Consider the following 12361-nt stretch of genomic DNA (forward strand, 5'->3'; position numbering starts at 1 on the left):
GCATGTGGCACCCACAGGAGCCCACCACCAACACCGGACTGAAGCCACACGCCTTGGGGAAGGGGGATCGGGCAAGGAAGGGACATTTACAGAGCGACAGACGCGCCAGTTCCACGAGCATCCAAGCTGCATCACTGCCACCTTAAAACCACAGCGGCTCAGGGCTCGTTCCCATGGGCTTCAGCGTTCAGCAAACCTTTCCTCAAAGGGCCAAGTACTGTTTTAGGCTTTTTGGGCCAAGGGGCAAAACCAAAGATAGTTGTAGTGACCACTCAAAAACGGAAAACCCTATTCTTCGTTGACGGGCTGTAACCAAGCAGGGGGCGGGCAGGATTTGGTCTGAGGCCGCAGTGCGCTGACCTGGCTCTGCCACACACACACACACACACACACACACACACACACACACACAGACACAGACACACACGGCACCAGTGCAGGCTGTCACCCTGAAAAGCAGGGCTCGAGCTGTGTCTGGGCCGCATTCTTGAATGGCCTGCATGCCTCCAGGATTAAGGAGGAAGGTTCATGCCTACCAACTTCCCACACCTCCACAGCCCTGACTACACATCGCAAAGGTGAGTATAAAGCGAAGCAAAGAGGATTTCTCCCGCACGGCCCCGCCCTTCCCCTGGCCTCACTGGACTAGAATAGATGGGATCAGGTATTTTTTGCCTCCAGATGGTCACTGCTCCCTCCTTGCTGGAAAGATCCCCGTTCCCTGGAAGAAATCTCCGGTTGGCAAGCTTTGCCAACAGATGCAGTGGAAATGTGATGGGAGGGAGGTTGATGAGGGCAGTGAGCCCCTCGGGAAGAAAGAGCCCCACCCCCTGTGGGGCGGATGCAGGAGGGGAAGGCCAGGCCCAGTCGGGGAGCTCCGCGCCGCTGGGACACAGCCCCCTGCGGGTGAGGATGGTTTGACAAGGAAGCACGGGTCTTAGAACATTAGCTGTGGCAGGGAAACGCACCAAACGCAGTTCCGTGCAACCGGGAAGGTCAGTTCCAGAAAACAATCTCAGGAAACCCCTATGGACTATCCATCAAGCAATGTTTGGCTCATTTGAACCAACACACTGTTGGTTCAGAAAGCAAACACACTGCTGTTCTTGGCTCACAATCTCCTATGTGACATTTTGGGGCCAGGCACACTTATACTCAGGAATTCAGCATCTGTCAGATTTTAGAAAGATAATCCAGTGCCTGTCCTCTATGGCACCCCAGGCAGCGGGGTCTCGGGCTGTAGCCCAGAATCAAACACAGCGATTATGTAGTAAAACAGGACGCGCTCACAAAACCGATAAACAGCCTCCTGACCGCTCAGGTCAGGTTCTGCCGTCAATGGGGTATGAAGAGAACTTCGCGGTTTCAGAGCTTTCTGGGCTTCGCATTTTCTGAAAGGTTGGGGATTACGGACCTGGACTGGAGAACGCCTAGACAATGAGGTCTGGAGAGTTCTGGAAGGTTCACGGTCGCAATACGGGGAGAGCCCCCATCCCCAAAGCCAGCTCTTCGGGACGCTCCGCGAGCCAGCTTCTCGCAGGTTCTTCCATGAACTGCACCTACCTGCTGTGGCCCTGGCCGGCACCAGCCTTCCGCCCATACCGCCTCCCCGCACCCGATTCCGGGGGCTGCTCCAGGGCGCAGCAAGAACGGCGCCTGGGCGGCCCATCCGGACCTCTCGGCGCGGACACACGAATAAAGGCATGCACAGCCCCCGCCCTGTGGCTAACTCCGCGAGAGGAGAGGGCACGGTCCAGAGAACAAAAGAAAACCATCACTGCACAGGGGGCCTGCGAACGGACAGACGCCAAGGCCGGTGCACCTGCCGGCCCACGGAGCGCGCATGCTCAGAAGGCCAGCGCCCGTGGCCGGACCCCCCCCCCCCACCCCGACCCCGCCGCCGCCGGCCCTACCTCCACGGCCACGCTGAAGTCCACCATGGAGACGCTGGTGTTGCGGTGCCAGCACACGTGCACCATGGTGTTGCCGCGGTGCGGGGCCTGGCGCTCCAACGAGGTGCGCGAGGCGCTGAGGTCGTCCTCCGACTCCTGGTCGCCCGCCGCCTCCTCCGGGGACTCTGCGGGGGCAGCAAGAGGCGGCGCTTTCCTCTCTGCTCGCCAGGAGGGCCCCTGTCCCGCCCCCTCCCAGGGGCCGAATGGGATGGGAAGGCTGGGGGTCCCGGGCACCCACCGAGCAGGAAGTCACACTGGCAGCGAGGGCTTGGCCAGGGGCGTCTCCCCAGTCCCTCCGCCAGGGAGCCCCCAACAGTCTTCTCCCCGCCCCTCGCCCCCCAGAGGCTGACAAGCGGCAATGCTGGCCCAGAAAAGATGCGATTCCTCCGCTTGCTCATTCTCTTTTAAGGGGTTTTGTTTGTTTGTTTTTTAAACTTTTATAAAAAGTAAGTTCCTTGATTTTTAGCTTAAAACACAAACGCAGACTGTGGCTATGGGGCGCCTCGGTAAGGCAATTTTCAGTGCAACGCTTACTGCTGTCAGGAGGGCTGCTGGCCAGGAACTCGGGGGCGGGGCCGCTGCTTTTCTCGGCCAAGTCAATGGCCATCTGTATGTCCTCCACCCACTTTTCCATCTCGGACCGAGAACTGAAGGAGAGATGGACGTCAGGTATTTCCAGGCCACAGTGGGGAGAAGGGGTACCGAGGTCGAAGGTCAGGCTTCCCGCGTTACCTGGCAGCCACGACGATGGACTGGCGCTGGCCCCGCAGGGTGAAGCAGTGGGGCACGCCCCACTCGTCCTCACTTTCCTCCATCTGTGGGGCGAGTGTTCATAAGTTACCACCGAGCAGGGGGTGGGATACTCAGCGCATTTTCAAACGTTCACCGAACTGACTACAGCTCGGCGGACCAAGTCCAAAAAAGTCCCCATCGGGAGGGTGAAAGCAAGGTCAAAATGCATTATATTTTTTCGTCAGAGCCATAAACCTCCCTCTACCCGACCACTGAGGAGAGTGTGGGGATAAGCCGCACTGGGGCACACTGGCGCCCTGTCTGCCTCTGCCCACCATGGATCACAGAATATGGACACCCGTCCACTGGATATCTCGGGAGAAAGGCTGCTTCCTGGTCTTCACTCCACGTGGACGGTGAGGATGGCCTCTCAGGGTCCCGGCACCAGGCACCGGGCAGTGAAAGGCAAGCTCACACCACGTAGGCACGGCAGCTTGCCTCTGCACTTGATTCCGGAAGGAACATAGCCGCGCATCCCAGGTGCAGGACAGGGAGTGAGGTCCCGGGGCCCCCCTAGGGGAGCCCTAACAAGGCCCAGGTTTTTCACAGCGCCTGTGATGCTCTCACTTCCTTGTCAAGCCCCTCCCCCTGTCACTGGCTCCTGCACCCCGCAGGCAGCCCAGAGGCAGAGGTCCCCATCCCATGCCCACGGCGCATACTCACGGTCATGCCGTAGAGCGGGAGCTGCCCGTGAACTTTAAACTGATTCGAGGCTGTCAGCCCCCTGCTCGTGTACAGCAAGACGTCGTTGAACTAAAACAAGGACAAGCGCGGCTGAGATGAACGGGCTCCGTTTGAAACCAACACGTACAGAAACTACGTTTTCAGAATCCGACGAGACAATTCGTGGATCTCAACAACTCCGGCCTGAGCAGCTCTGGCTGCTCCTCCTGCCTCCCAGGTATCCCCTCTGGGGTGGCCGAGGCCCAGCGCCGTGACCCTTGCTGGTTCCATGGGCTCACAAGTCACCGATCACCTTGAGCAAACAGCTCTCACCACTTACCAGGAAGAACATGCGCTGCTGGAGCCCCTTCCCGGAGAGCTTGCTGAGGCTGCCCAGGCGGATGAATTCCTGCAGAGAAAACACACCCGCGAGCTGGCTGGGAGCCTGCGACGCCGCGCCAGCGCAGACTCAACGCGACGTGAGATGCTTCCGCCCATCGTGGTCCCTTTCACACTAAAAATCGTATCCGTCATAGCTGCTATTTACTGAATGCCGTGCTGTGCCGCCTCTAAGCTCCTCTCCTTCTGAGCAACCTGCAAGGCAGGGGCTAGCTTTGGCTCCACTACCAGAGAAGAAGCTAGCGGTCGGAGGTCCAGTGGCCTGTGCGGTGGGCTGGTTCACACCGGGACCTATAACTCTACACTTAACCCCCAGGCCCTCAGGGCTTCTGGCTGTGAGGAGGGGACAAGGCCCCTGGATGGATACAAAGTGGCAGCCGGGGACCAGGAAGACAAGATACGCCATAGGAGAGAACTGTGAATACAGGAATCTTCTCCACGACTTAAAATCTGGTTCTCAAAAACTAGTAACTGTGTTCTAGGATGAAAGAGCCAGAAAGGAACTCTCCCTCCCGACTATAAACTTCTGAGGGCACAGACCATTCAGGGGCGCTTCAGAAACCCTCCACAAAACTATCATTTAAAAAACTGTGGTAAAATACACATAAAACTTACCCTGCATGACCTTTAGTGCATTCATCACTACCATCTAGGTCCAGAACTTTCCATCACCCAAAAGGAAACCTCATCACCATTAAGCAGTCAGTCCCCATTTCTCACTCCCCGTTTCCGTCTCCCCCTAGCACTTGGCAACCGCCAATTTGTTTTCTGTCTCTATGGATTTGCCTATTTCATATAAGTCAAACATGTAATATTGTAGCTTTTTGTGTCTGGCCTATTTCACTTAGCATAATGTTTTCAAGGTTCATCCGTGCTGTGGCAAGTGTCAGAAATTCGTTCCTCTTTGTGGCTGAATATTCCACTGCATGGATAGGGCACACTTTGTTTACCCACTTAGGCTGTTGATGGGTATTTGAGTTGTTTCTCCTTCTGGCTACTCTGAACAGTGCTGCTCTACACATGCACGTTCAACTTTTTGTTTGAGCACCTATTTTCAATTCTTCTGGGTATAGAGCCAGGAGTGGAATTGCTGGGTCATGAGGAAATTCTATGGTTAACTTATTAAGGAACCGCCAAACTATGTTTCCACAGAGCTGCTTTTAAAACACAGCTGCAAGTTCTTTGACATTCTTCCCACAGAGGCTGGTCTCTGTCCCCCCTTCCCTTGGATGTGCGTAGACTGGTGACCAATTTGACAAATAGAGTATGGAAGTGATGCTGTGTGACCTCTGAGACCAGGTCATAAAACTACACACAGCCTCTGCTTTGTGCCTGGGAACACTTACTCTGGGAACCCTAAACTGCACATAAGCAGTGAGACCACCCTGAACCCACGCTGGGGAGGCCCCTCGTGGGCTCTCAGGTGCACGCTCCCAGCTGAGCCCTGCCTCCAGCCGTCTGCCAAGTGTAAGCCTTGGCCCCTCCAGGTCAGCCCACCTGGGACCTCTGTCAATGCCCTAAAGAAAGAAGAATCACCTGGCTGAGTCCTGCCCCATTCCCAACTCACAAAACCGTGACATATACTAAAAGGTTGTCTTCAGTCACTAAGTATTGGGGCTGTTTGTTACCTAGTTTTCCTGTGACCTCAGTAGCTAACGAGCCAAGAACAGGGACTCAACCAGTTCATTTGCATTCTATAGACTCTGCACAGCCTGACTCTTGCTTTGGTCCTTTATGAAATGTCAATCAAAGACTACATCTGCTGGCGATTTAACTGACATATTTTGGAGATCAACAAAGTGACACATAACAAATACTTGCTGGTCCAGGGGATGGATGCTATCAGACAGCAACGGTACCGTATGAAGATAAACAGTGTTTGGGGACTGCTTTCATCACTGAAGGGGATCAGAGAACGAGGAGTGGCGACCCTACTGTGCCGTCACTCCTGTTCCCGGCTCGCGTGTCCAACGTTGTTATATGTGCGTTTTCTTAACGAATCTGAAGGATGTGGGAAGGGGAAGATGGAGCTTCTGCAGAAGGGCTATGGGCTCAGATCACTGTCTCAGGGCTGGAGATGGAAAATGCCTCCTGCCCAGAATGGTTTTTTAATTTTTTTAAAAAACCATGAAATAGGAGAAAAAAGGCTCCTAATATCCTTAAGCTCAAGCTGCTTCCAACTGGAATGAAATTCACAATATCCAGGCCTCTGAGTTTTATCCAAATGAACCTCCACTATCCTCCTGGAAGAACTCTCAGGGACAGAAAACACACCATGGGGGCCTGGCTCAGGCCAGAGCGTGCTGGGGCCTTTTGCCTCCTGCCTTCCAGGACGTGACCTCATCTCGGCCTGACCCTAGCGGGAGGGCAGCAGGATTACGCCCGAAAGCTGGGTGAGGAATTAGACCGCAGGGAGCTCGAATGTTAGCCGCTCACGTTTACATCTCAATTTTTCAAATTCCACCAGTAGATAAATCTGTCAGAGCCTTCTTTCCACTCATCAGGTTATTCGATAATTTAAAATTAAAAAACAAACAAACAAACAAACAAAAAACCAGGGTACTTCCTTGGCGGTCCAGTGGTTAACACTTTTCCTTCCAAGGCAGGGGGCGTGGGTTCGATCCCTGGTCAGGGAGCTAAGATCCCGCATGCCTCATGGCCAAAAAAACCAAAAACATAAAACAGAAGTAATATTGTAACAAATTCAATAAAGACTTAAAAAAAAAAAAGAAAGATAATCAATTAGCCTCCATGTGGGGAACAGCCCGTCTTAGAACTCGCCCCTCTGAGGGTCTTAGATCCCTCCTTCCCATTTCAGTCAGGGCTGACTTTGAAACAGTGAGTGGCCGTGAAGCAGGCAGATGAACATAAGAATATGCAGATAAGGTGGGTCTGCAGTGTGTAACCAGCACCCAAATTCTGACTTCAGCTTCATCAATAATGATGACTTTCTTTTATTTAGCACGTGGTGTGAGCCTGACATGTGCTGGGTGCTTATATTAGCTGCATATGTGAGCCTGTAAATTCATCCCCATTTTTCAGATAAGGAAACTGAGGAGCAAAATGAGTAAGGAACTTGCCCAGATCACCTGGTCAGTTGGTGGGTGAGAGAGCCCGTATATCTGATCTGATGAAAAGCTTCTGGTGCCTTCTACAATGCTGTGCTGTGTACTCAATGACATTATAATAAGCATAAACTTAGTCTCTTCAAATAAGTGTAGGTGGGGGAAGAGGAAGATAATTCGTATTTATTGTGTTAGTTTTGCACATTAAATCTCATTTGATCCGTATCACCTACGACGGAGAAGGTATGATGCCCATGTTACAGAAGGGAGGGAACATTCCAGTAAGTGAGCCATCCCAATTCTGGTGGAGCCAGAAATTGAACCCGGGCCACCTACTCCAATCCACTGCTCTTTTTTTCATAGCACCGTGGAAACTATTCCTCAAAGTAAGTTCCTTACAAAATGCTCTGTTTGCCATGTAGCATGATATACTAAATATTTTATAACATCCAAAGTTAAGAGAAGATTAATTCCACAAGGCCCTAAAGGCTTCTGCATGGATGGGTAAACGTGACTGTCGTGTACTGAGCCCCGGCAGAATTTTCTCACCAGCAGAGCTGAAGTAAATCCCAGCTTTAATTTCCACCCAGCATTTACCACATAACTCTTCTGACACCATTTTATAGCTGGTATTCTGGTCAGCTTTGTAATTAGGATTCCCAACAGAAAGACCCAAATACCCAAAAGATGAGGGATGTTCCCTTATCTTTTCTGAGTTACACAGATTTATAGTTTCCAGGGAGGTTACCTGTCCGATAAAACTAGAAGCCCCTGACACACGGGATACTTGTCTGAAGATTAAGGCAGATCAAAGAGGCTAAAATTCCCTTCTGAACCTGGATGAGGTCAAGATAGGGGACTAGTGGAAAAAATTCCCACAGAGAGATTTGATGAGGGACAGCAACTGACTAGTATTTTTAATTCCTGGTCAATGACTGCTTCCTAGGAAGAGAATTGGAAAAAGGCAGGCTACCCTGTATTTTTTAAATGCCCACTGGCCTGGAGAGTGTGTTTGGATAGCGAGGCCCTATTTTATTGTGAATGACCTACATGTCATGCACATGGGGAAGTAAAGGTTAATAGTGTAAGTGAATTTGCACCTCTCCCAGAATCATGTTCTGGCTAAAATGTTATTTTAATCCAAATTAAAATTACATTATGCAAATTGCATCTTTTTTTTTTTTTTTTTTGGGCCACACCACATGGCATGTGGGATCTTAGTTCCCCAACCAGGGATCGAACCTGTGCCCCCTGCAGTGGAAGCACAGTCTTAACCCCTGGACCACCAGGGAAGTCCCTGTAAATTGCATCTTTAAAAAAATACTTTTCTTACATGGGAATTTATTGCCTGCTTTCATGCACTAGTTTTTCCTCTGCTTTCTATCGCCATTTTACCCAATCCTTAAAAAATTTTTTTTCTTTATCTTCCATTTTTATTTACCTAAATTTAAAAAAATAAAATAAGGAATCTCAAATCTGCTCAGAATATGGTGGGGAAAAAGTAAATAAGTGGATCAACCAGTAAGGAGAAAAAGCAGCATATGAGGTGGAAGGATTGACTGATTTATCTCCTTCTAACACAAAATTTTTGAATTGACACCGTAATGTTCAAGGCATTTTCCCAGTTGTCTCCCAGGGGGGAAGGAAGCCACTTCAGAAGGAGGATATTTTAACTTGGGAGTGTCCATATTCAAAAGGTTCAAATGTAAGTCATTTAAATGTTGTCTTTCTGGCTTTACCTCCAAAGCATACAGAGAGCACAGCTGCTTACCCTTCCTGGAATCACAAGATTGTCAACGCCAATCAAATCTTTCTTGAGTTCATGCAGCTTCTGGAAATTCTCCATCTTGATCATTGTACCGTGAAGCTGGGCCACCATTTCTGTGATCTCTGCCAAAGCAGCTAAGGAAGGAAACGGACACAAAAGCTGCAGCATTAATGGCAGATGTGGGTCATTTTTTTCCCCAATATTTTTAAGATCAGTTCTCCAGGGTAATATCCTCCTGTAGCTGAACTATAACGAAGCCATCCTTCTAGGGAAAACACTGCTAATTCTCAATAATAAAAATTGAGTGATTTACTTTATGTGTTGATTGGTTTTGCTTTAGTTTCCCCAAACCCATCTTGAAAATATCAATGCCCCCTTCAGAGCTTGGTGGTGTACAGCTGTCCTTCAGTTAGAATTACTTGTTGGCATAAAGGGGCAGCAGCAAGGGAATTCTGTCCCAGGGGCAGAGATTTCCCTCCCTTCCCTGTTACCTGGAAAGAACAGAGCAGAGGGAGCACAGAAAAGCCATAGAAAAATCCAGGGCAAAGGAGGGATCTTTCTGGCAAAGGGTCTAACTGGTAGTGCAACACTTTTGGGTAACAAACATTCCACCACACCCCGGTTCTTCCTTCTGCAGACATTTATAGAGTTTATAAAATGGTTGTAAAGAACAGCTGCAAACTAAATTTTCCAATGTGGGCACATCTCCCCTATACTGACAGGCATCCAGTATGGAAAAGGAGCTGGTGCCCTGTTAGCACGGGTTTGGGTGGCAGGCACATCCACAGTAGCTGAGCATTTCTGTCTGTTTGTCAAGGGAAAGCAAGAAACATCTGTCCACTGAACTTCGATCTTCAGGACAGTGAACACCGCCTCCCCCCTCCCCCCAGCACCTCAACTGTGGCAGGAAGCATTCCTTTTTTTTTTTTTGCTGTCTCCCTGGGGATGCAAACGAAATGCTTCCTGGCTTCTTATCACAGAATGCTTCTTGTCTCAGCCATAGTGACAAACCCAGAGCTTGCTCTGTCTTTAGACACGACCAGCCGATTTAGTACAACAAACAACTCCTGGGCACTGAATGTTTAGTGCGGTGGGCGTGCAGAAGCTCTAAGAGGAAAAAGGATGGCAGCCTGGCTCTAGGTGCTCCTGGGGCAAGCATTCTAGAACAGCTCTTGGCTCTCTGCATCCCTCACGTTCAGGAAATCTATGTTCAGATATTCCTTGATTTGCCCCGTCTTTCTACAATGATGCCGCCTTACGTTTTCAGCTAGGGAACAGACATTTTTGCCATTTCACTGGGAAGAATAGACTTTTCTCAGTGGAGACTGTTTAGCAAAATAGTAAAATGCAAAACTAGGCAAGTTGGCCTGAGAATGGCACGTGCAAAAGTAGAGCCGTCCCTCTCCCTCGCCCTCACCCTCCGGGGTAAGAGATCAACGCAGGTCTGAGTCCTGGGAGCTGGGAAGGGCCCTAGGTCATCTCATCCAGACACAGCCAACCGGGACTGCCAATACAGCAGGACAAGGCAGATGGGGGGGAGGAGGGCCACCCAGCCTTGAGGGTGAGGCACAGATTAAGCCTTAAAAGAGGACTGTGCCAGGGAAAGGACCAGGAGGTGGAGGCGAGGAGTCCCAGCAGAGGGAACAGAATATACTAAGGCACAAGGCAGGGGGCAGCATGGTCTGTTGCAAAGACGGCCATGTAAAGCAAGCCAAAACCGCGCCTTGAGCCAGTTCTGTTGCCCTTCCGTGAATTGCCAATGTCTTAATTACTCTGACAAATCTTTTCTTTGGTTGTCTTTCTAAAAACTAAGATTAAGTTTATAATACTTTAGGCAAGAGACACTGGTCTTGACATACTAACGGGTGTGCGAATTCATGTTGTCTGTCAAGAGCCACCCGCGGAGGGTGTATTCTGTGCATGCACTGGCTGCAGAGTGCAGGGTACCCAGCAACAGGCCTCAGGGCCTGGCCCCCAAGGCGCTGCAAGTCCAAGCCCGGGAGCGCAGACAGTAACAGACCACATACAACGCGAGGCAGAGGACGCAGGTTCAAAAAGACGACGCGTGGCCCAGTGGGAAAAGCATGGTCTGGAATGCCAGCTCTGCTCTTTTGCCAGCTGAGTGACACTCACAAGGCCTTTACCCCCTCTGAGCCTCAGTATTCTTACCTATAAAATGGGATAACAATAGTTCTCTCATGGGGTTGTTAAAGGATTAAAGGTGTTAGCGTAAGAAAGATACCTGGCAGAGTACCTGGCCCAGGTGCTGAGCGAGGGACAGTAATATCATCATGAGCCAGTAGGGGGGGTAGGATGGTCAGGAACATGGGTTCTGGGCTTAGGCTACATGTCCTTTACTTTCCAGCTGTGTGACTCTGGGCAGGTTCCTTAACTTCTCTGGTCTCAGCAGCCCCCATATGTAAAATGAGCTCACCACTGTCTCATAGGCTTCTCATGAAGATTGAGAGTTAACACAGGTGAAATGCTTACAAACGCCCCGCAGCAATGAGGAACAGTATTTATTACCAGCTGTTTTCTGTGGCCCATCCAAGGGGAGGTGATATGAGTTTCCACCATGGAGGTAGAGGAAAGCTTCCTGTAAGGGGCTGACTCTAAGTGGAGCTTCTCCAGGGTTCTTTGCACTAAACCAGGCAGGATGGAAGGAGAAAGTGCATGCAAGAGGGGAGGGAAAAGAGAAGCCATGGTGATCGTTACCGCCCTCTTTACGTGAAAGACCAAAAGGGGGCAGAAAATATTTGACCAGGTCCTAAAAAGCGCATCTGCCCCTCTTGGGACACAGTATCCCCGAGACACCCCGCTCCGCCAAACTCTCACCTCGGCAGTCCCTGAAGTCGGCGTGGCTGGGCGGGTGGTGCTTGCACAGCCGCTCTAGGACCTGCTTGTAGTGCATGAGCCGGTGCAGCGGGCGCAGGAGGAAGGTGTTGAGCGACAGGTAGCACACCTTCTGCAGCTCGAAGTCTCGGCACAAGCTCTCCAGCCGCCGGGAGCCCCGGATGCCGGTCTCCAGCGCCTCCAGAGCCTCGCTGTGCTTCCACAGATGCGCCGCCAGTTGCTGGCGGGCGAGACACAGGAGGGGGTGGGGTAGGGAGCCAGGGCGACAGAAGGGGGAGGGGGGAGGGGGAGGGGAGGGGGAGAGGGAGGGGGAGAGGGAGGGGGAGGGGAGAGGGAGGGGGGAGAGGAGAGGGGGGAGGGGGGCAGAGTCCTGCTCAGCCACGTGGTCCACCCATTTTGACACTCAAAAGAGATCACCTTCGCTTTCATTACTTCATTCCATTTATCTAATTTCATGTTTTTAATACTTCACTATGTAATTTCTCAGGATGGAATAAAAAGCTCTATTAAAGCATCACACAGTTTAAAATACACAGGGATTATAAAATATTTGAGATGTATATATAACATTAGAGGTATACATGTCCTTTCAAAACAAGACTGGCAAAACTGAGGGGAAATAAAGGAATGGGAGCTCCTTCAGGGGGCTTGGGGTTTTCTCCTAAACATCAAAAAACGACAGATAGGCCAGGGCCACTGAATAAACGTCATATAGTTAAAACTACGTATTTCTGTTTAACTCCACCCCCCCCCCCATTTGCTCATGTAATAATTGAGCATATCCTGCTCTGCTGGATTCCGGGGAGCGGAGGGGAATGAGACTCAGTCCTTCTCTACTGGGGTCTGACCGAGACCCTTTGCTGGAGCAA

The 12361-nt window shown here is 50.9% G+C and overlaps 1 protein-coding gene across 4 annotated transcripts in view; it reads right to left on the reverse strand.

The window, feature by feature from the left end:
* The window catches only part of FARP1 (FERM, ARH/RhoGEF and pleckstrin domain protein 1), a 293546-nt gene that overhangs the window by 6626 nt on the left and 274559 nt on the right, over window positions 1–12361 (reverse strand). For all 4 annotated transcript variants that reach the window (XM_082434609.1, XM_082434610.1, XM_082434611.1 and 1 more), the window contains 7 exons: window positions 11475–11712; window positions 8643–8773; window positions 3748–3816; window positions 3408–3497; window positions 2685–2767; window positions 2487–2599; window positions 1914–2077 (listed from right to left, as the gene is read on the reverse strand). In XM_082434609.1, the coding sequence (XP_082290735.1) occupies window positions 1914–2077; window positions 2487–2599; window positions 2685–2767; window positions 3408–3497; window positions 3748–3816; window positions 8643–8773; window positions 11475–11712 (888 nt within the window). The remainder of the gene's footprint in view (window positions 1–1913; window positions 2078–2486; window positions 2600–2684; window positions 2768–3407; window positions 3498–3747; window positions 3817–8642; window positions 8774–11474; window positions 11713–12361) is intronic.

Source organism: Balaenoptera physalus (assembly GCF_965194825.1).
Source record: "Balaenoptera physalus genome assembly, chromosome: 18".
NCBI lineage: Eukaryota > Metazoa > Chordata > Mammalia > Artiodactyla > Balaenopteridae > Balaenoptera > Balaenoptera physalus.